The following is a 25,497-nucleotide window of genomic DNA, read 5'->3' on the forward strand; positions in this document are numbered from 1 at the left end:
GGTATTTGTGTGACACTCTCAAAGGAATCTGTAGGACTGGACTGCAGCAGAACATACACTATATTGCCAAAAGTATTCGCTCACCCATCCAAATAATTGAATTCAGGTGTTCCAATCACTTCCATGGCCACAAGTGTATAAAATGAAGCACCTAGGCATGCAGACTGCTTCTACAAACATTTGTGAAAGAATGGGCCGCTCTCAGGAGCTCAGTGAATTCCAGCGTGGTACTGTGATAGGATGCCACCTGTGCAACAAGTCCAGTCGTGAAATTTCCTCGCTACTAAATATTCCACAGTCAACTGTCAGTGGTATTATAACAAAGTGGAAGCGATTGGGAATGACAGCAACTCAGCCACGAAGTGGTAGACCACGTAAAATGACAGAGCGGGGTCAGCGGATGCTGAGGCGCATAGTGTGCAGAGGTCGCCAACTTTCTGCAGAGTCAATCGCTACAGACCTCCAAAGTTCATGTGGCCTTCAGATTAGCTCAAGAACAGTGCGTAGAGAGCTTCATGGAATGGGTTTCCATGGTCGAGCAGCTGCATCCAAGCCATACATCACCAAGTGCAATGCAAAGCGTCGGATGCAGTGGTGTAAAGCACGCCGCCACTGGACTCTAGAGCAGTGGAGACGCGTTCTCTGGAGTGACGAATCACGCTTCTTCATCTGGCAATCTGATGGACGAGTCTGGGTTTGGCGGTTGCCAGGAGAACGGTACTTGTCTGACTGCATTGTGCCAACTGTGAAGTTTGGTGGAGGAGGGATTATGGTGTGGGGTTGTTTTTCAGGAGCTGGGCTTGGCCCCTTAGTTCCAGTGAAAAGAACTCTGAATGCTTCAGCATACCAAGAGATTTTGGACAATTCCATGCTCCCAACTTTGTGGGAACAGTTTGGGGATGGCCCCTTCCTGTTCCAACATGACTGCACACCAGTGCACAAAGCAAGGTCCATAAAGACATGGATGAGCGAGTTTGGTGTGGAAGAACTTGACTGGCCTGCACAGAGTCCTGACCTCAACCCGACAGAGAACCTTTGGGATGAATTTGAGCGAAGACTGTGAGCCAGGCCTTCTCGTCCAACATCAGTGTCTGACCTCAGAAATGCGCTTCTGGAAGAATGGTCAAAAATTCCAATAAACACACTCCTAAACCTTGTGGAAAGCCTTCCCAGAAGAGTTGAAGCTGTTATAGCTGCAAAGGGTGGGCCGACGTCATATTAAACCCTATGGATTAAGAATGGGATGTCACTTAAGTTCATATGCGTCTAAAGGCAGGTGAGCGAATACTTTTGGCAATATAGTGTATATTCACAGACTTTAGTTTCAGGCATCTTGCCATGACCTGGTTTGAAATTAATATTGTATATGGCTGTGGTACTCAGTTGTGCTGCTTTAAAGTCAACTTGAATACAAATTTGTCCCTTTTCACTTTAGACAGTCATTAAAGTGTTATGAGGCCTGCATGTCATTAAAAACTGATTCTGTACATAGTGATTCTAGTGCGGCTCTCTCTCTCTGATTTCAATGCAAGAGAATAGAGTGGAGCCTGATCCAGTAGAGATATCAGACAAGCCAAAGCCCCCAATAGAGGTTGAACAGCCAGCGGAGAAGGTACCAGCAGAGCCACCTCAGATTAAAGTACCTGTGGAAGTGGATGAGCAAAAAAATAAGAAGGAAGAGGTTCAGCTGGACCGCCCTGAAGCAGGTAACATATAAACCTAGATGTGTACGCCCGATGAGCAGCCTATGAGCAATTACAGAGGCTGTTCTCTCTTTTGTAGGAGTAGCGGTCCCAGATGGGGAAGCACACCGCCATGAGCCGCCCAACCCTCACGACAAAGTTCAGATAGATGAGATCAAAAACCAGCAAGAGCTAGAAGAGGAGAAACAACCTGCCATTAAGGAGGAAGACAAGAAGCAACCTGCCAGAGAGGAGGAGGAGCTTCTTGCTGAGCAGGGGGCAGGGCAAGCACAAGAGGTGGAGCAAGAAGCTATAAAAGAGGAGCAGCTCCCTGTTCTTGTTCCAAAGGAACAGAAAGTTGTGGTGAAAAAGGCTGTGGATCAGGACCAGCCTGCAGCTAGTGAAGTTCTGAAGAAGGCAGAGAAACCAGAGAATCAGAATAAGGTTGAGCCGCTGGTGGTGGTTGTCCGTAAAGAACCAGAGAACCTGCCTGTAGTGAAAAAGAATTCTGAGAATGAAGCAGATGAGATGGACAAAGCACCTGAACCCCAGGTTGAGAAATGTGAGTGTCTTACCTGCTATATGGATTCAAGTCATTAGTGGTGCAAACCCCTAACCCTAAGTATTAATCTTTGGTATGTAACTTGTCCCACAAACAAGAATCATGCCTGAAATCATGCAGCTTAATAAGATTAGTGCGCTAATACTTTTCTAAGCAATCAGACTTATGATTTTTCCCCTGGTGGAAGGTAAAACATGAAAAAGTTCTTATAGACTTGCATTAAAACAGAAACCAGAGCCATAATCTGGAATTTAAACAGACTAGCACCCTATTAACCCCATAACAACGTGCTAAAACTGTTCAGAACACTCTTGCATTATGGTGGCAAGTTTTGTATTAAATTATATTTGATTATTATATTATACTGTATAAGCAAGCACCATTATTTTATTTTTTTGGGGGGGATTTTTCCCCTTTTTCACCCAATTTGGAATGCCCAATTCCCAGTGCGCTTTTATGTCCTTGTGGTGGCGTAGTGATTCGCCTCAATTCGGGTGGCGGAGGATGAATCCCAGCTGCCTCCACGTCAGAGACGTCAACCCGCTCATCTTATCACGTGGCTTGTTGAGCGCGTTGCCACGGAGATATAGCGCGTGTGGAGGCTTCACGCCATCCACTGCAGCATCCACGTGCAACTCACCACGTGCCCCACCGAGAACGAACCACATTATAGCGACCACGAGGAGGTTACGCCATGTGACTCTACCCTAGCAACTGGGCCAATTTGGTTGCTTAGGAGACCTGGCTGGAGTCACTCAGCACGCCCTGGGATTCGAACTAGCGAACTAGCGAACTCCAGGGGTGGCAGCCACCGTCTTTTACCACTGAGCTTCCCAGGCCCCCTAGCAAGCACCATTATTAACAATTAGTTGGTAAACAATGCCTTTGACCTTTTGTTTTTACTCATTCTGTTGATATGAGATAATCATGAGGTCTAAGCAAGTTCCTATGACCTTTTCCACTGTATAATGATTTGTTCATTCATTGATTTTAAATCCTCTTGATGTGGTTTCTGCAGCAATGGAGTGGGTTCCTGTGCAAGAGCAGAAGGAAGAGAAGGTTCCAGATGCGGTCAAGGATGGAGATGGAGACAAGATGGAAGGTGAGTGGTTTATCCATATCTATACAGAAGCTATAGTAAGTGTGTGTTGGTGGCTTGAAACATTCTGGTCTACCACTCAGTTGATGTTTGAACTACTCGAACTTCTGCTAGACTTTGCCACTGAATTTGACTTCCCCAAACCATTTCAACCACACGCTCTCTTTATGAAAGGCTAAGTGTTTTAATTGCCGAAAAAAAGTTGGCCACTCTCCTGACACTTGTTTTGCTGTGTACAGAGGCTTGGACTGTCACAGAGTCAGGTTTGATTTCTCAGGACACCTATTTGAGTGATATCTGTCAGGTAGTAGGGACATTTTATGTGGTATTGCAAAAAGGAGCACCTTTACCTCACTTATAGCACCGTTTAACTGAAGGTGCAGCCTTTGCTTCTCTTTGCTTGCTCCTGTACCTTTTCATCACTCTTGGCAGGAGGACAATTTCTCCCTTGTTGCTTTATGGGAAGTGGAGATGCCTTCTCACTCTTCTTTGGTTTTGTGAAATGCCTGCAATTCAGTTAGTAGTTGGAAGTATTCACAATATAGTGATGGTGTATACTGCAGTTACACAAATCTCATGAACATACGTTATATTTTAAGGACACAAATTTTATAAAAAATTCAAGATGTGCCACACAACACAAGATGTAGTCCCTGACATACAGTATAATCTAAGGTTAACAGTTGGTCACTATAGGGTTTGTGCAGTGATATACACTGTAACCAGGTGAAAAGGTGTTTTAAATCATACTATATTTTTTTCTTTTGGCACAACTGAAACGCTGTATTGACAATCAGCATCTATGACTGGTACTAGCAGTTTTATAATTCTGGTTACAAGCTATACTTTTAAGAACTCACTTAGCACAAAGTAATTTCTGTCTTTGCATACTGCATACTTTTGAAATGTGTTGTTTTTTTTCTTGCCCTTTTCCTTTTCTCACTGATGTCGTTGATAGTTTTATTAGCTCACAGTCACAGCAAATGAGCAGACATCTGAAATGTCACATTGCTTTGCTGCACTCAGATATACTGCAAAGATGCACAGAATCTTAAATCTCTGAAAGTCTTGTTTTCATTATGGCACTTTTACTCTTTCTCCTGTCTTTTTCTCTTCCTTCCTCAATTTCTTATCTTCCTCTGCCATTGTGCTGTGCAATGGACTCCTGCCTCCTACAGTGATTAAAAAGATTGTTGCAGGTACGAGATGATCTGTCCTCCCTCCGTCTGTCCTCTGTGCTCTCATTTTTAACAGTTGTTCTCTCTCACACATGAATATCAGATCATAGCTCTAAATAACCAATACTCTGTGATCCAGTGTCTGTTCCTTATCTAGTTCAGTGGTTCTCAACTGGTGGTTCACAAACCAAAAATGGATTACAGGTCTGTTCTGATAGGGTTGTGTACAGCAGGGGGGGGAAAAAAACTATGTTACACGCAAATAATATAATGCATCTAACTATGTAATCATACATAGTTTGGACTGCAAAATTAATGGGGTTGTCAACTTTTAAAAGGGGGGAGAAAACACTTCCCATATTTTTTTGGGAAGTGGCTGTGCTTCTAGTCAAATTAAGAAAATGCCAACATCGACAGGTTGCGTGGCATGCCCTCATCCTCAAAAACCATGAACAAAACTATGCTCTATGCTCTAAACTAGGTAAAAGAAAATACCCAGACTGCATTTAAATAGCCTGTGGGTTCCTTTGCAATTAGAATAAACATGGTTTGTACTGACCACAATGTTGGGGCGACCTTGATGTCCACTGTAAAATAAAGGTCCTGAAGCAAAACTGTTGAGAACCACTGATGTAGTTTACTGATGTGTGTGGACTGCATTATTGTTGTGTAAAAATAACTGAAAAATTGGGATTCCTAGTCTGTATCTTGTCTGATTTATTTTGTAATATTCCAAATGGCCCTTTTTTAATGGAAGAATGTCTAATCAAATGGTTAGGATTCCATGATGGACCTCCTATCTTTTGGTTGTTTTTAATAATGTACCTTAGTCCGGTTAGCAATCAGACTGTATGATATAGCAAGCCTGTTTGTCTGCAATTCATTACACTCATAAATAGCATCCTAAAATATGTTTAATAGTTTTTAAATCGAATCATCCAAAGTTTATTATAATCAGATTTTTTATTTTTTATTTGGATCATTATTGCTTCTCTCATTCCTTCCTTCCTGGCTGGTCCTCAGAGGGTCAGTTGGACCATGCTGTGCTGCTACAGGTAATTAAGGAGCAGCAACAACAGCAGAAAAGGCTTCTGGACCAGCAGGAGAAACTCCTGGCTGTGATTGAGGAACAGCACAAGGAGATCCACCAAAAAAAAGAAGGAGAAGAAGAACCAAAGGCAGCAGAACAGCAGAAAAGGCAAGTGGACCAGGAGGAGAAACATGTGCCTGTGATTGAGGAGCACAAGGAGGTCCATCAAATAAAAGAAGGAGAAGAACCAAAGGCAGCAGGTGAGTGTAAAAGTCAGAGAAACATTGGCATCCGCTGAGTAGTTGGTACTGTACATTTACATGCACTTTGAAAGTTTGAGTTCAGTCAAACTAAAACAGAAACTCATCTTTAAAAAATGTAATTTAAATGTTTCAGTCTGACTTAAATCATACCAGTCCTATTTTTGTGAAGTCGGACTAACAGACCTAGATAATGTGACCGTAACTCAGCTTCATCCAGCATGTATACACGTTAATCGGACCGCAATTTGCCATTGGAAATGAGCTCATGCTCTGAGACAGGTGATGTAAATCATGTATTTAACACTTTCTTAGCTTACGTCCATCCTTCAAATATTCGATCATGCAATTTGTCATGTATACTTGGACAGACAGATGAAGACTTTTGACTATGCAAACCTGCTGTAGCTCCATTATTACTGCACCAGATTTTTCACAAAGAATTATTGGTGCCGGCTAATGTGTCCAGGAATGATAAAGTTTGTAACTTGGACAAATTGGAAAAAAACTGGTCATCTCATTTTGGTGTTTATTTTTCACTGTAAACGCGATGGACACAATGACATAATGACACAATCAAGTCAAATGAATGATAATGGTTTGTTCATTATAACTGCTTTTTCATTCATTCATTCATTTAAAAAAAAAAAAAAAAAAAAAAAAAGTGTCATGGAATTAGCATCTAATTCGGGAAAACATTCAACAATAGGGGCAAAACAACTAAACTGCAATTTGCCACATATCTTTCCATTTATAAATAAATATTCAAATAAAAAATCATTAGGTTATGTCATATAATTTTTCACCTTGGCTAATTTCCTTGGCTCTTTATTTTTATGACTATTTTCCACTGATTTTTCGTAGCACAAAAGCATTTTGACGCCAAAGTGAAGTCAAATATGTCCAGTGTTTCTCTACAACTTGAGATTCACACAAGCCTGGTGTCCTTCTCTCCAGAAGATGGCAACACAAGGCTGTTTCAATGTGATTCTGAAGTGAGAAGCTTCTTACAGTGGGCACGCGAAATGGAAATAACGCAGGCTGATTTTACCAGTGTGTGGGAAACAATGCACTGTAGTCGTGGAATAGGACCCACTGAGGTTTAAAGTTTAAAACTCCGTGGCAGTGAAGAGCTGTTATCATTGATATGGCATCACACTGTACACTTGAGGCATCAACGAAAGTAGTTGCTGAGGCATCGTGTTAATATTTTCACCAGACATTGTGTCCAACAATGTTTAAATTTGTCTGACATTTTAATGGTCAAAAACTGGTAATAACTGGCTAACAGAAACCCTGAACTGCACATGCACTGTACAGAGTAACTAGCTACACATCAGACTACTAAAAAAAAGTTATTAACCCCTTTGAATCTACTTTAAGATGCAATATTTTTTTGTAATTATGTAACTTTCCATTGATATTATTTAATTCTGCAATCAGATCAGTATTTATATGGCACAAAATCAATGAAGATCTCAATTAGGTAGACAGCATTAAGTTGAACAGATTATAATACCATCCATCCATCCATCTTCTATAGCCGCTTGTCCTATGCAGGGCCGCAGGCGGTGCTGGAGCCTTAAATGTGATGATGGATAAATGTAATCTAAATTCAATTAATAAAACTTGAAAATGCCCTTATTTAAAAACTGAGTCAAAAACATAGTGATGAACAGCAGCATTTAACTAAAAATTTTGCTACAAAAAAAAAAAAAAATGCACAGGGACTGTATTTGAACCGGTTCATTTATGTGAACCATTCGAACTAAATAATTTACTAAATGATTTGGACTATTGGCAGTGATACTTCAGAGATACATTCTGAGAGCACATTTGTTTATTGTCTCTTTTTGTTTAGCTGTAAGGTGTGTATGCTATACAATGTGACAAAAAAACAGTGAAGTAGTGCATTGTCACAGTATACTGCTGCTCGTTGAGAAAAAGTAGCTTGTTACTTGAAAAGTTTTGAGAACAGCTGAGCTGCTCTCATGCTTCTGAAAAGTTAAGTTAGCAGTGTCACTTTAGTGTCTTTAGTTAATTACACCCCAACACTGGTTGGCACTTTCTATTTTAGTGTTGTTGCATGCAGCGCAGTAATGAAACGCAACATGTCTTATGTCCAGGAGAGGGTGCAGGTGAGGTGGAGAACATTATGCAGAGGCAGTTGGGGATGGAGGGAGCAGTAATACCTAAAGTTGCCTTAGTTACTCCAGAACAATTTCAGCAACCCCATGGAGAGCATGTAGCTGCAGCTGTTGCAGGGCCTGAGGAACTTGTACCAAAAGAACCTGTAGTGGCTCCGGTCGCAGTCGCGGTTCCCCACAACGCCATTGAATCCGTGCAAAATGGAGGTGTTGCAGTTCCTAAACAGGAGGAGCTGGAATCGAAAAACCAAGAAGGCCTTAACATGCCAGTGCCTGCAGATAATGCAGTGGATAAGGAGCTCGGTGCCCGAGGTGTTCCGCTGCGCCTACGTGAGCCAGGGCAACCCAAAATCAATCCCGACGCTCTCGCGGAGGAGGAGGAAAGGGTGCGACAAAAATTAGCCCAATTGGAAGCAAAGAAGGAGCGGATAGAGAAAGATAGGTTGGAGGAGGAGACGATTGAGAAGGAGGTTCAGGCCCGCGTGGAAAAAGAGCGCAAAAAGAGGGAAAGACGTGAGGAACTGGCACGCGAGCAAGAGCTGGAACGTGTTCGACAAGAAAAGGAGCGACTAGAGAAGGAAAGGCTTGAAGCCAAGAGGTTAAAAGAGGAGAGAGAGAAGACCAGGAAGATGATCTTGGAGCGTGCTGAGAAGGAGAAAAGGTTGATCGAGAATAAGGAAAGGTTAGACCAGCTACAGCTGGTCATTGACACCAAGAAAGACAGTGAGAAGGATGATGATGCACCCCCCAAAGCTGAACTCCCACCCAAGCCTAAGAAACAAGGAGGCAGGGACTTGAAAGAGAACATTACCCCACCGGAGGAGCACAAGCCAAAAGAGAAGAGGAGCAGAGAGGATGGAGGGATGGATCTTAGGAGGAGGCGCAGAGCGGTGGACTCTGAAGGTAGAGGAGGTGCTGATCTGGATCTTCTGCGGGACTTGGGAGGTTCAGACTTACACACTGCCCTTGAGGAACATCTACTGGCTGGGGCTCTCGTGCACTCACGCCAGCTTAAACAGACACTCCAGAGTAAGGAGAATGATGAGTAGGTTCCTCCAGAAGGATAATCTTTCATCTGGCCTGTGCAAATTCATGGTTGACATGGTACCCAGTCTACTAAACTCTGAAGCCTGTCACCATACTTTTAAAATGGACATGCAAACATGCATGCTCAAATAAATAGGAAGTGACTTGTCTGTGAGAAGTTGGCTCCTCTTTGTAAAACTAAATGCCATTATCAAAGACATGACATTATTTCATAAGGGTTTGTGGCGATAATGGGCTTTGCTTTGATCCTTTAGTTTTACACAGGGACTACTGAATACATAGTTTTGTGTGAGATTTAGCTAAATCTTGTGCAGTAAACGAAATGTCTACTGTAATAAACATAACATCACATAAAAAAAATTGACCTTGATGGGCACACAGGGACATTTCAGAATATTTAGCTTTGGACCATTGCATTGGAAAAAAGTCACATGTATTCCCCCCTGTGGTGGATGTGATAATTTTGTAAAATTTAAAGTTGTTATTGTGTGTTGAAATTTTACAGCCTGTAAATTAAAATAGAAACCTGATAGTTTGCCTCTTTATTTTAAAGATTTGTTGATGTCAGCTAAACAATTAATGTGAGACATAGTTTAAAAAAATTAAGCTTTAATAATTCGAATAACCTGGTTCAGCCCTCTAGAAACTCTCACACCGTTGAAGGGATAGTTCACCCAAACATGAAAATTCTCTCATCATTTACTCACCCTCATGTCATCCCAGATGTGCATGAATTTTTTATTCTGCAGAACACAAAGATTTTTAGAAGAAAATTTAAGCTCTGTTGTTCCATACAATGCAAGTGAATTGTGACCAAAGCTTAAAGGGCAGCATAAAATAATCCACACAACTCCAGTGGTGAAATCCATATCTTCTGAAGCAAAATGATAGGTGTGGGTGAGAAACAGATCAATATTTAAGTCCTTTTTTACTATAAATCTCCACTTTCACTTTCACATCTTTTGTTTTTGCCGATTCGCATTCTTCACTTATCGCACCTACTGGATGGGAAGGAGAATTTATTGTAAAAAAAGGACTTAAATATTGATCTATTTCACACCCAAAGGGATTGCATCACTTCAGAAGACAAATATTAAATAACTGGAGCCGTATGGATTACTTTTATGCTGCCTTTATGTGCTTTTTGTAGCTTGAAAGTTCTGGCTACCATTTAATTGCATTGTATGGACCTAAAGAGCTGAAATATTCTTCAAAAAATCTATGTTTGTGTTCTGCAGAAGAAAGAAAGTCATACACATCTGGGAAGGCATGAGGGTGAGTAAATGATGAGAGAATTTTCATTTTTGAGTGAACTATCCCTTTAATTGTTCTTTAGTGATTTCAGTTTGCCATTCTTTATAATAAAAATGGAGTGTGAATGTTACCTTACCTCAATGTTAAGCAAATGTCATGATTTGAGATTTCTCCTATTACTCTAAGTTAAGGCATATTCAGTGTTTTTCGCATACTTTTGTTAAGAAGTATTTCAGGGTGTTCTGACACTTTGAAATTGAATTGGAAAACTTGGATTTATGGTTTAAATATTACGAAACATCCAGAGAATTGTATCAATGATTCTTTCTTTGTTTTGAGAAAAGGCTTTAAATACGTAATGGTTTCCTTATTATTCATCCAAAGACATTATTTTTTCTATTTTATTTTTCTAATTTAATTTCATTTATGCCCTTTTGAAAGAGTGTACACATTTTCCCTCAAAATATACAGATAACACACAATAAGTTATCAAACCAACTTTAAATGATTGTCTTGGAATACAAGATGTTTTTACTGATGATAAATATGTGATCTGCTTTATTTTCAATATGTCTAGCTTGTCTGTGACCCTGTATTGTCACTTCAAGAAAGTACTCTCTTCTTTGAGTGAAATTGAACCATAACATTTTTTTTCATTTTGTTTTCTTTTTGTGCTGAACATACCATTTCCACAGTCAAATGTTTTCACTGTTAGTTTGAGTTTCTATATAAGGACTGAGATTGCATCTGTTGTTCTACATTCCATATTCTTCCCTATGAAGATTTCATTCTGGTCAGTGCCTTTTGGTTTAATGTTGTGCAGTGATGCATGTGAGGCCTGTTACACCCACACTGTGTGTGGATTTTGTCTGTTTTCCAATCTGTGCACCTTTTATACCTTACCTTGCTGGTTAAACTATCCAGGTTAACAGACTCGATTCTTTTCATAAATTTCCTGATCTCACATTTTGGGAACTTTCTTTTGCTATTTAAAAAAATGAAACAAAATCTTGTATGAGGTCATAAGACCTTTATGCAATACTGTCCTCTCAGTGGTTAGTAAAGTGGTTCACATACCCATACAGTTATTTAAGTTACCAGAGGATGTGTAGAAAATTAGTTACATTTACAAAAGTTACATTTGCAGAAAATTGCAGAGGATGATGACCCATATCTTAAGAACTGTTTGACCTAAACACAAATATTTTAAGTACCTTTTGCTCTGTAATTGGGTTAAATTAATAAAACGATTATGTATATGTACTGGCAGCTCTTCGTGAAACATTCTCTGTGTTCCCATCCCTTGCTTACATTATAAACCTGGTTGAAAAATAAGATGTCAGTTTTTTCCCCCCCAAATATACAAAAATGAGAAAAATGTTTAAAATAGTTTTAGATTAGTAAATCATGTCATGTAAAATACTTGAAAACCAGTGGCTTGATGGCAGACATTAAGGCATTGTGTGGTCATTTAACACCCAGTGAAGGCAGGGACTGATCATCTGCATAAGCAACGTTCAATGTCAGCAATGCAAGACAGAAGCACCCCTAACCCATTAGGTTTTATAGCTAATTTGGACCAAACACAACCATTTTCACAAGACCGGTTTCTTTCTATTAACACTTTATAGTGCACTGAAAATGTGTGAATGAACCCCATAAGGACAGCCATGTACAAAGATTGTGAATAAGCGTAACCTGTAGCATGTGTTTTTCTATACAGGGCTTTACTTTGCCAGCACCATATATATATCTTTTTTTTTTATATACCAGAGCTGTCACCCTTCCTCTAATTGGCTGCTTGAATTGTAAGTTGATCCCAAGTCATTAGTGCCTGCTTTTATGGTCCTCCTATCAATTAACATCTGGCTAATGAGGGTGCAGATTGTGCAGGAAGGGTGTATTTAACAGTGGCACAGCTTTACGTTCCATACGAGACGACTAAGAGCCCATAATCTTTTGTGGTGCCAGTGACATGCACCCCGTGGATACACATTAATCAGCTGGCCTTTCAAGTTTCGCCCGATTGGAATTTTGTCAGATTGGAAACAAAAGCCCTAAAAAAAAATGCCATTCTATGTTTCAGGAGCAAATTCAAATTTGGAGCCTGCGATCAAGGCAGTGATAATGACTACCCATCATGTGACACCTCATATCTCATTCTTCCACTCCCCCATCAAATACCAACAACAAGGAATGTCTGGTTATCATTAGTCTGTCCCTTTAATCCCAATTCTGATATATTGATACAGCTATATAATGATGCAAATGGTCATATAACGCAGTCCATACTGTCTCTATAAATTAACCTAGGTAATTGCGCCTTAAAAAGGAAGATAATTTATTGTTCCAAATTTCATTAAAAAAGATGGTACCAGTTAAGAATAAGGTTCCATTAGTTAACATGAACTAACAATGAACAAACCTTTTACAGCATTTACTATTCTTGGTAAATGTTAGTTACAGCATATACTAATACATTTTTTAAATCAAGTGTTGTATTAGTTAACATTAGTTAATGCACTATGAAATAGCATGAACTAACAATGAACAATTTTTTTTTAAATTATTATTAACTAACATTAAGGTTAATATATGCTGTAAACAAATTTATTATTAATTGTTTGTTCATGATACCTAATGCATTAACTAATGTTAACCAATGGAACCTTATTGTAAAGTGTTATTGTGCTTTTGTGTGGACTGGAATACAATTATGCATTTTGAACACATTGTTACAAATCTTTATTGTACATATGTATATATAGGGAAATGAAAAATTAAACAAGACAAATGTACATATGATAAAAAGATATTTATCACACAACTTTCTTCTGTGGCTGGTTAAAATTATAATCAACACCGTCAATGTTAATACATGCCATTTATGCATAATTTTCTTCACTTCACAGCCTTTTTCGCCTGCAAACATAACACAAGTAGTTAGAAAAGGCCAACAAAAATATTAAAATATTATTTAGAGGATTTTTTTTTAAACGTACTTTACAAACACACACATATATATATATAAGTTACTCTTTAAGTGTTATATATATTTAATTCTGCAATGTGTAAATGGATGTATTTACTTCAAGAAATTGTTCACCCAAAAATGAAAATACTCATAATTTACTCACCCTCATGCCATCCCAGATGTGTATTACTTACTTTCTTTTGCTGAACACAAAATAAGATTTTTGAAGAATATCTCAGCTCTGTAGAGCTCAGCTCAGTGCAAGTGAAAGAACTTTGAATCAGAATCAGATTTATTGCCAAGTATGCTTACACATACAAGGAATTTGTCTTGGTAACAGAAGCATCCAGAGCACAAACAATACAACAAGACAGAGATAATAATAAAAGAAAAAAATATAAAAATAAAGTGTATAGAAAATAAAGTATATATAGAAATACACAATAACACACACACATACATATATATATATATATATATATATATATATATATATATATATATATATATACACAATATAAGGTCCTAAGCAGCATAAAAGTAATCCATACAACTCCAGTGATTAAATCCATATCTTAAAAAGCAAAATGATAGGTGTGGGTGAGAAACACATCAGTATTTATTTATTTATTTTTTGCTAAAAATCTCCACTTTCACATTCAGATGTGAAAGTGAAACTAAACAGGCATTTATATGCTGCTTTTATCTGCTTTTTGGACCTTCAGATTTCACTTGCATTGAAAGGACCAACAGAACTATGTTATTTTTTTCTGAAAACCTTTGTTTGTGTTCTGTAGTAGAACGAATGTAATACACATTTGGGATGGCATGAGGGTGAGTAAATATTGAGAGAATTTTCATTTTTAGGTAAACTGTCCCTTTAAATTTACAGCTAATAATTATCCACATGCTGCATAATCCACTCACGGCCGATTCAAAGCAGCTCTTCAATGCTTCAAATTCTTTGGCACACATGTTTTTGGTCAGCTCCTGTTTGCCAATGGTTGTGGTGGACACACATTTACCATAGGCAGCTGCCTAGTAATCGAAAAACATATTTACAATAAAAATAAATAAAAGGAACAAAGCATAATCCTGCATATGCAGGATATTATATATACAATACATATTATTTTGGACAGTACATATACAAAGTACCTCTGCTGAGCACTGGGCAAGCAGCTCCGGGAAGAGTCTCATCCGCGCTCTGCTGCGAGTCCAAACGTTTGAACCAGACATGGTAAATTATGGGCTCTTACAGTTTTTCTCTAAAACAAAATAATCATTTGGTGAGGCCGAAATCTGTTAATACTTTAAGATTAATTCAAAAACACTGTATCGGTTCATTTTTATGCACGAAAGCCTGAGGTTTTACACAGAGACATCAGTTGTGTGTACTCAACATGGACAGCGCCATACTGGGTGAACTCTTGAGATAACCTCCAATTGACAAGTGATTGGCCAATCAGTGCGTTCGTCGGGAAACCGAAAGCACTGATTGGTTCTCTTTCTCTTTTTTACTTAGCTACGTATGCCGAAGAGCCAATAGAAACGAAGAATACATTTCAAAGACATTTCAAGAGGATTGAGAACTTCCACTTTGGGTTAACTTCCGTATTCAGTCACTTGTCGTGTATGACAGCGTCCTATAGGCTAAAACAACCTTCAATTCAATCGCGTACTGCTTTTCTGTAGTTCATGTTTTATGAATAATTTTAATGCGTAGTTGTATGTAGTCTTATCAAAGATAGATTGTTATGTGTGTTTCCGAGTCACTTTTATTTCAAAAAGCAGTTAAATACAATAAAAAAAACAAAATCATTACACAGTTGGCATTGAGTGTGGAAACTAAGCAGAGGTCCGTTTGATTTGTGTAGATATTCTTGGGTATGTTGGACCCGCACGAGAAGAAGGGAAGGGGTACAAATGGTACATAGACGAGCGTTAAAACACAGTTTGTTCCATCATGGCTACATTACTGGAACGGATGGTTTTCCTACAAAAAGTACGTATCTGTGACAGCTTGAAAAATTGTGTAATTTCAGCTCTTTTTAACGCCATCCCTGATTTCCATGTTGTTTATTAGATAGCTGTAGATGTGATTCATATTTGTTTATAGACACTAACAAATAACAACCAAAAAGTAATGGTATGGTTTTTAGACACGTACAATAGTTTTTGGACATGTACCTTGTTAAGACCATGGTTTTTAGACATGTACCATGGTTTTTGGACTTGTACTATGGTTGTACCATGGTTTTTAGACACGTAACTTGGCAATACTATGGTTTTTGGACCTGTACCATGGTTGTACCATGGTTTTTAGACATGGCAATTCCATGGTTTTTAGACAGGTACCATGGTTTTTGGACATGTACCATGGCTGTATCATGGTTTTTGGACATGTACCATGGCAGTACCATGGTTTTTGGACACGTACCATGGCTGTACCATGGTTTTTGGACATGTACTATGGTTGTACCATGGTTTTTAGACACGTAACTTGGCAATACCATGGTTTTTGGACATGTACCATGGCTGTCCCATGGTTTTTAGACATGTACAATGGTTTTTGAACATGTACTATAGCAATACCATGGTTTTTAGACAAGTATCCTGGTTTTTGGACATGTACTATGGCAATACCATGGTTTTTAGACAAGTATCCTGGTTTTTGGACATGTACTATGGCAATACCATGGTTTTTAGACATGTACCATGGCTGTACCATGGTTTTTAGACACGTATCCTGGTTTTTGGACATGTACTATGGCAATACCATGGTTTTTGGACATGTACCATGGCTTTACCATGGTTTTTAGACACGTACCATGGTTTTTGGACATGTACCATGGCTGTACCATGGTTGTCCCATGGTTTTTAGACACGTACAATGGTTTTTGGACATGTACTATTGCAATACCATGGTTTTTAGACATGTACCATGGCTTTACCATGGTTTTTAGACACATACCTTGGTTTTTGGACATGTACCATGGTTGTACCATGGTTTTTAGACACGTAAAATGGTTTTAGGACATGTACCATGTTAATACCATGGTTTTAGGATGGTGGTACTATGCATTCAGACATGAAACGTCTTGAACCCATCGAGAATTCGCCGTTGTTCCTCCTTTAAAAAGTAAATTTAAGCCATCGGGCCCGTAACCAAGGTAGTTTCGGGTAGAGAACAGGATTTTGAGAGGGAAACAGCCGAAAATAAACCTCTTGGTCTTTGCATTAGCTCCTTTGACTCCAGGTTTGTTTACATGACTCTTGAAGGGGCGAGGTTAAAACTGACTAACCCTTGCCTAGGTCAGCATTTCACTGGAAGAGCAAGTTGAGACAGTTTGATTAAAGTTTACAAGGTTAAAATTGTTTTATAAAATCGCAAATACGCATGGATGAATCGATCTCAATAAGATCAGTAACATGCATTAAAAAAATAAATAGGGTAAATTTAACCCAAGGTTACCCCAGAGACACTGACCCTGTAATAAATGTACTTTTAAGTCACTTTGGATGCTCATCTCTTTGATGCATTTATCTCAGGTGCCCACACTCATGCGTGCAACAGCAGATGACGAATCGCCCTGTCCTGGTTATATCTTTGAGGAAATCATCAGTATCCTTTTTCAAACATAACTGCTAGTCTAGGGTAGGACAGAATAATAAATGTTCTGTGATGTAATCCTTGACTCTCAATGTAACCTAAGAAATTTCCCATGAGTCAGTGGGATGCTGCCAGTGTCTTCTGGAGTACCTCTTGGAGCGACTGCAGGTGAAGTCCTGCCATGTCAAACTCAAGGTGAGATGGGTTGGTGTGACTTAGTGATTTAATGGTCTTGGTTGGTAACTTAAAGGTTGTAGGTTCAGCAAGGGGTGATTAAGGAACTCTCACCAATGTGTTGTGAGAAGGATCTCACAAGCATCTTGCTTAGGTTTGCCTGGCTGAAGCTCTGCGTTATTGAGTGTTTTAAAAACTTATTGTGCCTCTTTAACTCGGTCTAAGGTCCTGAAGATCCTCTTGCACCTATCTAGCCATGGACCACCTCACTTCCTCACAGAGCTACGGCGGAATGCTACTTTTATACAGGAAGTAATTGGTAAGGAGGTCTGAACAATTCACAATACGCCCTGACCATTCTAAAAGAGTAGTCCAATGAATTTTAAAGAAGCTATGTACTTGTATAATGCCAAGATCATTCCTCAGCTCCTGTCTAGAATTGTCCTCTTCTTTCTTAGTCTACAGCGGGCCCCCAGACCCCGTCCATGGGAATGCGCCCTTTCAGAAAGTTAGAAGCTCGGCTCAGGTAAAATAGTCTCTGTGCAATCCTCATCTGATTGATAAAATCAGTATGATTTTCCATTTAAAGAATACATGCTGTTCTATAATGTATGCTATATAAAGGGTTGTATTTTATAATGTATGGTATAGTAAAAATAGATATACATTTATATAAAAATATGCAATATTGAATTCTTGCAATAATGTGTGAATTGTCATATTGAGCTGTACGCTTTGTTTCATTATAGAAGTTGGCTACCCTTCTCTTTAATGATACCATGTCCCCAGATTCTGCACTCTCTCCATGTAAAAGAGTAACAACTTCCATGGGTAAGTACACTAAGAGTACAGATTTAGTTTATATCTGATTTCAAACATCTTCATATAGCATGTTTGTAATCCAGGACTTTTGTGTTAATAAATATATATACGTTTCAATACTCTTCATGTCCTTGTGATGTTATGCAGATACATTTTAAGAAGAGCAGTAAATTGATAAAATTTTTTAGCACAAGTAATCGCACAGTTTTCTGTGATTAATCACAGTACATTAAAACAAACATTAAAATATAATCATTAATATATTTACTTTATACTTTGTCTTAAAAACTATCAAGAAATTGGTTAGTCATCATTTATTTTAATAAAACATGGTCCAGTGTCCAGTGTTTTTGCGGATATTGTTAATTAGACACATTTTTACAGGTATAAAATGAAACAAGTATACACTCACTGAGCACTTCACTAGGAACACCTGTACACCTACTTATTCATGTGATTATTGAATCAGCCAATTGTGTTGCAGCAGTGCAATGCATAAAATCAAGCAGATATGGGTCAGGAGCTTCAATTAATGCTCGACCATCAGAATGGGGAAAAATGTGATCTCAGTGATTTCGACTGTGGCATGATTGTTGGTGCCAGATGGGCTGGTTTAAGTATTTCTGTAACTGTTGATCTCCTGGGATTTTCACACACAACAGTCTCTAGAGTTTCCTCAAAACAAAAAACATCCAGTGAGCGGCAGTTCTGCGAATGGAAACGCCTTGTTGATGAGAGAGATCAATGGAGAATGGCCAGACTGGGTCGAGCTGACAGAAGGGCTGTGGTAACTCAGATAACCCCTCTGTACAATTGTAGTGAGCAGAATAGCATCTCAGAATGCACAACATGTCGAACCTTGAGGCGGATGGGCTACAACAGCAGAAGACCATGTCGGGCACTTTATTAGGACCATAGTGTTACTAATAAAGTGCTCAGTGAGTGTATGTTTACATGCCATAAAATCAGTTGACATGCTTTAATTAAAAGTTGGGCAAAATCTTCTGCCGTTTTAATCTAATTCATATCAAGCTTTATTGGCAAAATAAACTTAAGTCTACATGGCATATGCATTATTAGACACTATACAAACAGAAATAAAACAAATTGAATATTGTAGTTAAATTTGCTGGAGTTTAAAATCTCAAAACTGTTATTTTCTCTGGCTGCCGTTCAGTCTCTATCACACAATCTTGCTTTTGACACTGGTTCAAATTACAGTGAGTGTATTCGGGTGATGCAAAGAGATGCGGTAGCTTGCCCGTATTTCTCCCACACCTGGCTCACCACTTGCAGGTGAAGTCTCCATTCTCCATACGGTAAATCCGCTACAATGTTTATTTTGCATAATGAATAAGTGTGCACTGCTACACACAATCAGTTTCTGTGATAGGATGTGCAGTCGAGTCAAGTGTGTACCTCCTGGAAATATATATATGCCAATTTTAGCCACAGGAAGAGGATTAAACAGTTAAATAGTCAACTATTAAAGGGATAGTTCACCCAAAATGAAAATTCTCCCATCATTTACTCACCCTCATGCCATCCCAGATGTGTATGACTTTCTTCAGCTGAACACAAAGATTTTTAGAAGAATATTTCAGCTCTGAAGGTCCTCACAATGCAAGTGAATGGGTACCAACATTTTGAAGCCCCAAAATGCACATAAAGGCAGCATAAAAGTAATCCATAAGACTGCAGTTGTTAAAGCTATATCTTTAGAAGCGATATGTGTGGGTGAGAAACTGATCGATATTTAAGTTCGTTTTTACCATAAATTCTCCTCCCTGCCCAGTAGGTGGTGATATGCACAAAGAATGCAAATCAGCAAAAAAAAAAAGATTGTGAAATTGAAAGTGGAAAAGGACTAAAATATTGATCTGTTTCTCACAGACACGTATCATATCGTTTCAGAAGATATGGATTTGACCACTTTTATAAAAAATTAACAAGTGTTTTTTTTTTTTTTTTATCTTCGTTTGTGTTCAGCAGAAGTAAGTCATACACGTGAGTAAATGATGAGAGAAGTTTCATTTTTGGTTAAATTATGTATCGATGTACTGAAGCTTCTGTATGTAGACAGAAGCTCCATGAGTTTCATGAGCACTTAACCAGTCATTAAAAAAAAAAAATAAATAAATTCTGTTGCACTTTATTCTGTTTTGAATACTATTATGATGCTAGTGATACTTTGTAATACAGCACTTTTTCATACCACTGTCTCCTAAGATGATTCGCTTATGTTTTCCTCTTTTGTAAGTCGCTTTGGATAAAAGCGTCTGCCGAATGAATAAATGTAAATGTAATGTAGACATGCTAATAGTGCACATCTCTGGTTCTAGCTTGTTTCTAGCATACAAACTTGTGACTTTAAAGCCTTTGATTTGCAGGAATGGGCTCAGAGTCACACAGGCCTGGCATGCAGGGGTTTGGATACAGCCCAGGAAGAAAAGAGTCTAGTAAGTAGCAGCCATTTAAAGGATAGTTCACCCAAACATGAAAATTCTGTCATCATTTACTTAGACTTACATGTTGTTCCAAACCCATGTTAGAAAATTGACCCAAGGAGATGTTAGATGAAATGTTAGCATCAGTCATCATCTTTTGTGTACGATGGAAGATAAAACATCATATGAGTAAATTATGACAGATTTTTTTTTTTTTAGGTGAACTATCCCTTGAATTTCATTCATTCAAATCCTGAGATAACCACTATGACTTTAATTTCTTACAAATGCAAGTCATGTAGTTTCCTCTTATTTCATGCAATGTTTCCATCTCTCCATAAGGTGGAGGGACTCTGTTGGACAAGATTCAGAAAGCTGCCGTAGTGGTTGCCAGCGCTGTCCTTCCTCCAACAGAGCATCCTGGAATCCGTCTCCACGACAACCACTACCACGCTGTAGTGGCGCCCTCTGCTACTGTGGAGATGGCAATGCCAGCATGTGCCTACAACATCCAATCCCACAGCCACAGAGGTGAGCCAAATCAGTCATGTAAGTTTTAAAAGTAAAAAAAACAACAAAAAAAACAAGTGCATGTTAAAGTAACATTCCAAACCTGTAGGACTTTCTTCCTTCTGTGGAACAAAAACATTTATATTTTGAAGAATCTTCACACAGGTCAGTGATCTGGTTGCAGCGGTTCTTGAAATAACTCACTGAAGGTGAATACCGTCATACATTTTAGTCTGTTTCTTACCCAAATCTACTGTATGACTTAAGAAGACTTGGAATATAGCCCACGAGTTGCTTGGTTTACTTCGATGGTGCTTTCTAGGTTTGGTCTTTTTTAGAGCTTAACAGCTACATGAAGATTCTTCAAAATATGTTATTTTTGTTCCACAGAAGAAAGTAAAACGGGTTTGGAACAAGATGAGGGTGAGTAAATAATGTCAGAATTTTCATTTTTTGCTTCAGCGTATCACAGGTGTCCAGGACAGGCTGGTGGAGGCTGGGAGGAAATGGACAGTGGGAACAGCTCCTCTCACAACTTCTCCCAGGAGAATACTCCAGTCAGCCAGTCCTCAGTGGGCAGAAGCAGTAAGTCGGGTGGCTCGGGCAGCCACTCAGGGGCAAGTCGGGAGAGCGGCGACCTACCAGAGCAGTAAGAGTCAGGCTGCCTTGCACTGCTGGCAGGTTGTTTTGTACTTTAGATGGAAGTCACCACTCAGCATTGCTTTCTTGAGTGTTTGAGGTTATTAATGCCAAGTCATTGCATAGCTTAGGGGAAATTAAATGCTGGCATCTTATTTCCAGTGTTTAAATAGCAGCATAGAGTGTCCACTGTGATTTTGTGTATTGATAAACTGATATACTACATCTTCGCCTAATGGATAAAAAAACTGGACAAAGAATTAATTTATGCTTCCAAATTCAGTTAGATTCTACATTTCTATGATGATGATTAGGGATGCACCGATGTAGCTGCCACAGCCAACATTTATCAGCCAATTAATGACCAAATTAAAATCATCGGCAAATCGGTTTTAAGCATGAAAACGCTGATATAAATAACCAATGGTTCATTTGTTACAAATTCTTTAAATTTAAATGTACAATCCAGAAATATTGATAGCCACAGACAGTAGAAGGGTTGGCACTCCTAAGAACATGTAATATTTACATTTTATTCTTTCTCGTTCTCGCATTAATGAGGAAAAATCGTCGTTACAGACGTGACAGTTACCTATACATGAAGTAAAAACCATCCAAAATGCTTTGAAACCAACAAACTTTGACTTCTGAAACACTGATATGGAAGCCATTAAGGCTGCATGATTGATTGAGTTAAGATTGAAATCGCAATATGGTCTTGAGGCTGTGTTTAAAAATAGACTGCAATCAGCACTTCAGTCAGCATCGAGTAAGCAAGCGGCACCCTCTAGCGGTGTGTATGGCATAATCCACTATCCATTACACCATGATAGAACTTAAAATGTTAAAATCGGAATCGGTATCTGCCAAAAATGTTCATATTTGGTGATGCATCCCTAATAATTATGGTTGAGTAATCCTTATGAAAACATGTCTGGGTCATATTTCATAAATATATATATATATATATATATATATATATATATATACAAAATAAATATAAAGGAAATAAAGCCTATGTTTAGACCATTAGTATTTTTTGCATTGTGAAACAGGGTCAGGAATTAACAAGCACAAAGGGGACAAAAAATGCTACACACATTTTAAATAAAGGGGGTAAAATGCCCTGTTGTGAATTCCTTTGTTTTTAAACATTTGATATATTTTATAATATCCTGTTTTAGGATTTTCTAGTTATGGTTTAGACAATGAGGTGACCGTTTCAATTGATTGATCCAACTGAAGTATTTGACATAAATGGCTGGGAAAATATCAATATAAATAATGTGCTACTGACTGTATTGCAGTGTTTATCACACTACGGTAATGAATTGTAATGAAAATGTCACAATGCAAACAAAAAAAGGCACTAAAAATGCTTACTTTTCTTTCAGCAAAACATAATTTCTTATTTCTTTCTTTTGATTTTTGACATGTTCTTGACGAGTTTTGTGAGATTAGTCTAGCCATTCTGAGATTTTTGTGTTCTTTTCAATCAGTGTGGAGGCCATGCAGTTTGGGGACTGTGGTCAGGAAATGGCACTTATCAACAGTTTGATCAGTGGCTCCAAAGTCTTCTTATCCAGAGAGGAGAGCCAGCACTTCATCAAAGAGTAAATGATTCATTATTTGACCTGTGCTTGATTTTGGCATTATTAGTAGGAGCTGAATATTGGTCTACAATTCACCATTAGACTATAATATCAGAGCATGTTGATTTTGTTTAGTGGAAGTTTATACGTTCCATTTGTCAGTACTGTCATAGCTAAAATAATTTTCTGCTTTCAGATGTTCCACTCTGAACTGTGAGGTGGTTGTTGAACTTCTTTCTCGCAAACTCCAGGATCACACCCAAATTGTCCAAATGGTAAAGCCTCCTCTTATGGTATATTTGGGCTCAGAATATCCAAATTCATTGTCATTCACTTGTAAGAACTTTCATATGAACTTTTCATTTTTAACTGATTCACCGGGTATGGTTGGCTCTAATATTGAAAGCGCAAAACCAATTTCTCTTTACTTCCTACAGAGGGCGTTGTGTGCTCTTGCCTGCCTGATGTCTTCAGACTTCCTCTCTCTAGACCACATTTTCAATATCACACACAAACGCCTTGCACAACTTAGTGAAGGAACAACAGGGCCTGTTGCCAACAAGGCAGCCAAGGTACCATGACCCAAACCATGTTCGAGTTAAAAGGAAGCAGGTTCTTCGGTAGCTAATATTTACTAATAAAAACATAATTACCCAAGTGCTATTTAACACTCTCTTTTCATTCTCTATACATATAGGTATAGAATGAAACTCTATTAGCTCTGTTCCAAAGCCTAGTGTACTGCCCTTCTAGGCATCATTTTTAGGCATCACAAGTGCACTCCCGATACAAGTGCTGTTTTATGTAGAAAGCAACAAAATTATGTTTACAAAAAAACTTGCTTTGGTCAAAATGGCTCTTTGTGAATAAGGCAGTCCCAGAATGCATGATGACAAACTCTGGAAAAAGTTTTCATTCAGGATGGCGTACATGGTTGAAAGAAATGGATAATATAAATGTATGTATATTTTATTCAGTACTGAAAATTGATAAATGTTTCCATCTAAAAAAGAAATGCATGATTTCTCCCAGTAATTAATGTTATGTTATATAATGGTATGTTATGTGTTTATTAGAGTGTGGAGTTGCTTGCTTTGCAATAATCAAATGTGAGAGTTCTTCTGATGATGGCATGTGTGAATGAATGTTGATGGAGTTGTTTTGGACAAGAGTGCATTCATACATAGACCCATTTTATTGCATTTATCTAACTGGTTTTTTTTGTTTATTTAGCTCCTAAGGCAGTTTGTGGCTTTGCTTGGTTGTGTTACGAATCACGGGTGTGACCGTGCAGCGTCATCCCGCTCCGTAGTCTCACAGCAGCCCACCGAATCTTTGACCAACCTCATCCCTCCAGGAACATTTGGAGAAACAGCAATCTCTATAATCCTTTCAGAAAAGTCACTTCATGTGAAAGGTGAACAAGCAGAGGAGGAAAACAGACCCACGGATAGCTCCAGGGTCCCAGAACCTCCCAGACTGACGCTCTTCAGTGGAATGGAGCTGGTGAACAGAAGCAAACCTGTATGTTTGGTTGAACCTGTTCTTGTCGAGTCAAATGGCCAGACAGGTGTGGTGGCCACTACAGACACAGACTGTGTGACTGAGAAAAGCTTTGAGAGAACTGCAGGGTCACCCACATCTACTGCTAGTGAACCTGAGCATTGCAGTGAGCAAGTGTCTGCGTTCTCCTTCCTCAATCTCTGATGCCAACTTTCATTTAGAAATAAAAAATGTTTAAAGTAATATTTTGGGTTCATTACAAGTTAAGCTCTATCGATAGCTTTTGTGGCATGATATTGATTTCCACAAATTATTTTTGACTACTACCTTTTCTTAAAAAAAAAAAAGAAAAAAAAAAAAAGAAAAAATTTGGATTCCAGTGAGGCACTTTGAATGGAAGTTAATGGGGCCAATCCGTAAATGTTAAAATACTCACCGTTTCAAAAGTATAGCCACAAGACAAACAATATGCATGTTAAGGATTTTAGTGTGATAAAATCGCTTCGCTTTTCTGTGTAAAGTTATAATTTTACGACTTCGTTGCCATGACAATGCAATGTCGACAAAACCTAAAATGACTGTGAAATGACAATTTAAACAACTTTACAGCTCAAATAATACATGAGTTTTAACAGAAGAATTAATGCAAGTGCTTTTATAAAATTATAAGCTTCACATTACTGCCCCTCCAAATAATTGGCCCCATTCACTTCCACTGTAAGTGCCTCACTGTAACCTTGATTTTTGCTTTTTTAAAAGAAAAGGAGGAGGGACGAGTCAATTGTTTTTTGTGGTAATCAACATTATGCCACAAATACTGTCAATTGAGCTTAACTTGCATTGAACCTGGAATATTCCTTTAATTACGACTGCAGTTTACTCTTTATGCACTGTACAAATGCTGCTAGTGGTTCACAGGAGTCATTATGATCACTGACAGTATACTATTTGTAATTGTTAAATC

At 38.4% G+C, this 25,497-nt stretch overlaps 3 protein-coding genes across 9 annotated transcripts in view; 2 read left to right on the forward strand and 1 right to left on the reverse strand.

Annotated features, from left to right (window-relative positions):
• Positions 1–9,692, forward strand: part of LOC127423038 (putative sodium-coupled neutral amino acid transporter 10) — a 42,644-nt gene extending 32,952 nt beyond the window's left edge. For 2 of the 5 annotated variants that reach the window (XM_051667030.1, XM_051667027.1), the window contains exons 13-18: positions 1,533–1,706; positions 1,783–2,244; positions 3,263–3,346; positions 4,522–4,542; positions 5,545–5,811; positions 7,938–9,691. In XM_051667030.1, coding sequence (XP_051522990.1) covers positions 1,533–1,706; positions 1,783–2,244; positions 3,263–3,346; positions 4,522–4,542; positions 5,545–5,811; positions 7,938–9,007 — 2,078 coding nt within the window. In that variant the 3' untranslated portion in view covers positions 9,008–9,691. Of the gene's footprint in view, positions 1–1,532; positions 1,707–1,782; positions 2,245–3,262; positions 3,347–4,521; positions 4,543–5,544; positions 5,812–7,937 lie in introns of all 5 variants that reach the window. The other 3 variants (XM_051667028.1, XM_051667031.1, XM_051667029.1) reach the window with 3 other exon arrangements.
• Positions 9,693–12,979: 3,287 nt separating this feature from the next.
• On the reverse strand, positions 12,980–14,654 carry ndufaf8 (NADH:ubiquinone oxidoreductase complex assembly factor 8). The gene is made up of 3 exons (XM_051667084.1): positions 14,392–14,654; positions 14,161–14,271; positions 12,980–13,181 (listed from the first exon to the last, which is right to left on the reverse strand). The coding sequence occupies exons 1-3, from the start codon at positions 14,470–14,472 to the stop codon at positions 13,161–13,163; spliced, it is 213 nt and encodes a 70-aa protein (XP_051523044.1). The 5' UTR covers positions 14,473–14,654; the 3' UTR covers positions 12,980–13,160.
• A 183-nt stretch (positions 14,655–14,837) lies between these two features.
• Positions 14,838–24,746, forward strand: tepsin (TEPSIN adaptor related protein complex 4 accessory protein). 3 transcript variants are annotated; one of them, XM_051667047.1, is made up of 13 exons: positions 14,838–15,238; positions 16,786–16,858; positions 16,950–17,041; positions 17,246–17,339; positions 17,479–17,546; positions 17,770–17,851; positions 20,233–20,301; positions 20,632–20,820; positions 21,262–21,448; positions 22,938–23,051; positions 23,227–23,305; positions 23,468–23,602; positions 24,264–24,746. In XM_051667047.1, exons 1-13 carry the CDS (start codon positions 15,200–15,202, stop codon positions 24,735–24,737), a joined length of 1,695 nt encoding a protein of 564 aa, XP_051523007.1. In that variant the 5' UTR covers positions 14,838–15,199; the 3' UTR covers positions 24,738–24,746. The 3 variants fall into 3 exon arrangements, with proteins under 3 accessions (XP_051523007.1, XP_051523008.1, XP_051523009.1); XM_051667048.1 differs by lacking the exon at positions 17,246–17,339; XM_051667049.1 differs by lacking the exon at positions 17,246–17,339 and having other exon boundaries at positions 15,203–15,238; positions 16,941–17,041.
• The last annotated feature ends 751 nt before the right edge of the window (positions 24,747–25,497 follow it).

The sequence above is a fragment of the Myxocyprinus asiaticus genome, chromosome 32 (genome assembly GCF_019703515.2).
Source record: "Myxocyprinus asiaticus isolate MX2 ecotype Aquarium Trade chromosome 32, UBuf_Myxa_2, whole genome shotgun sequence".
NCBI lineage: Eukaryota > Metazoa > Chordata > Actinopteri > Cypriniformes > Catostomidae > Myxocyprinus > Myxocyprinus asiaticus.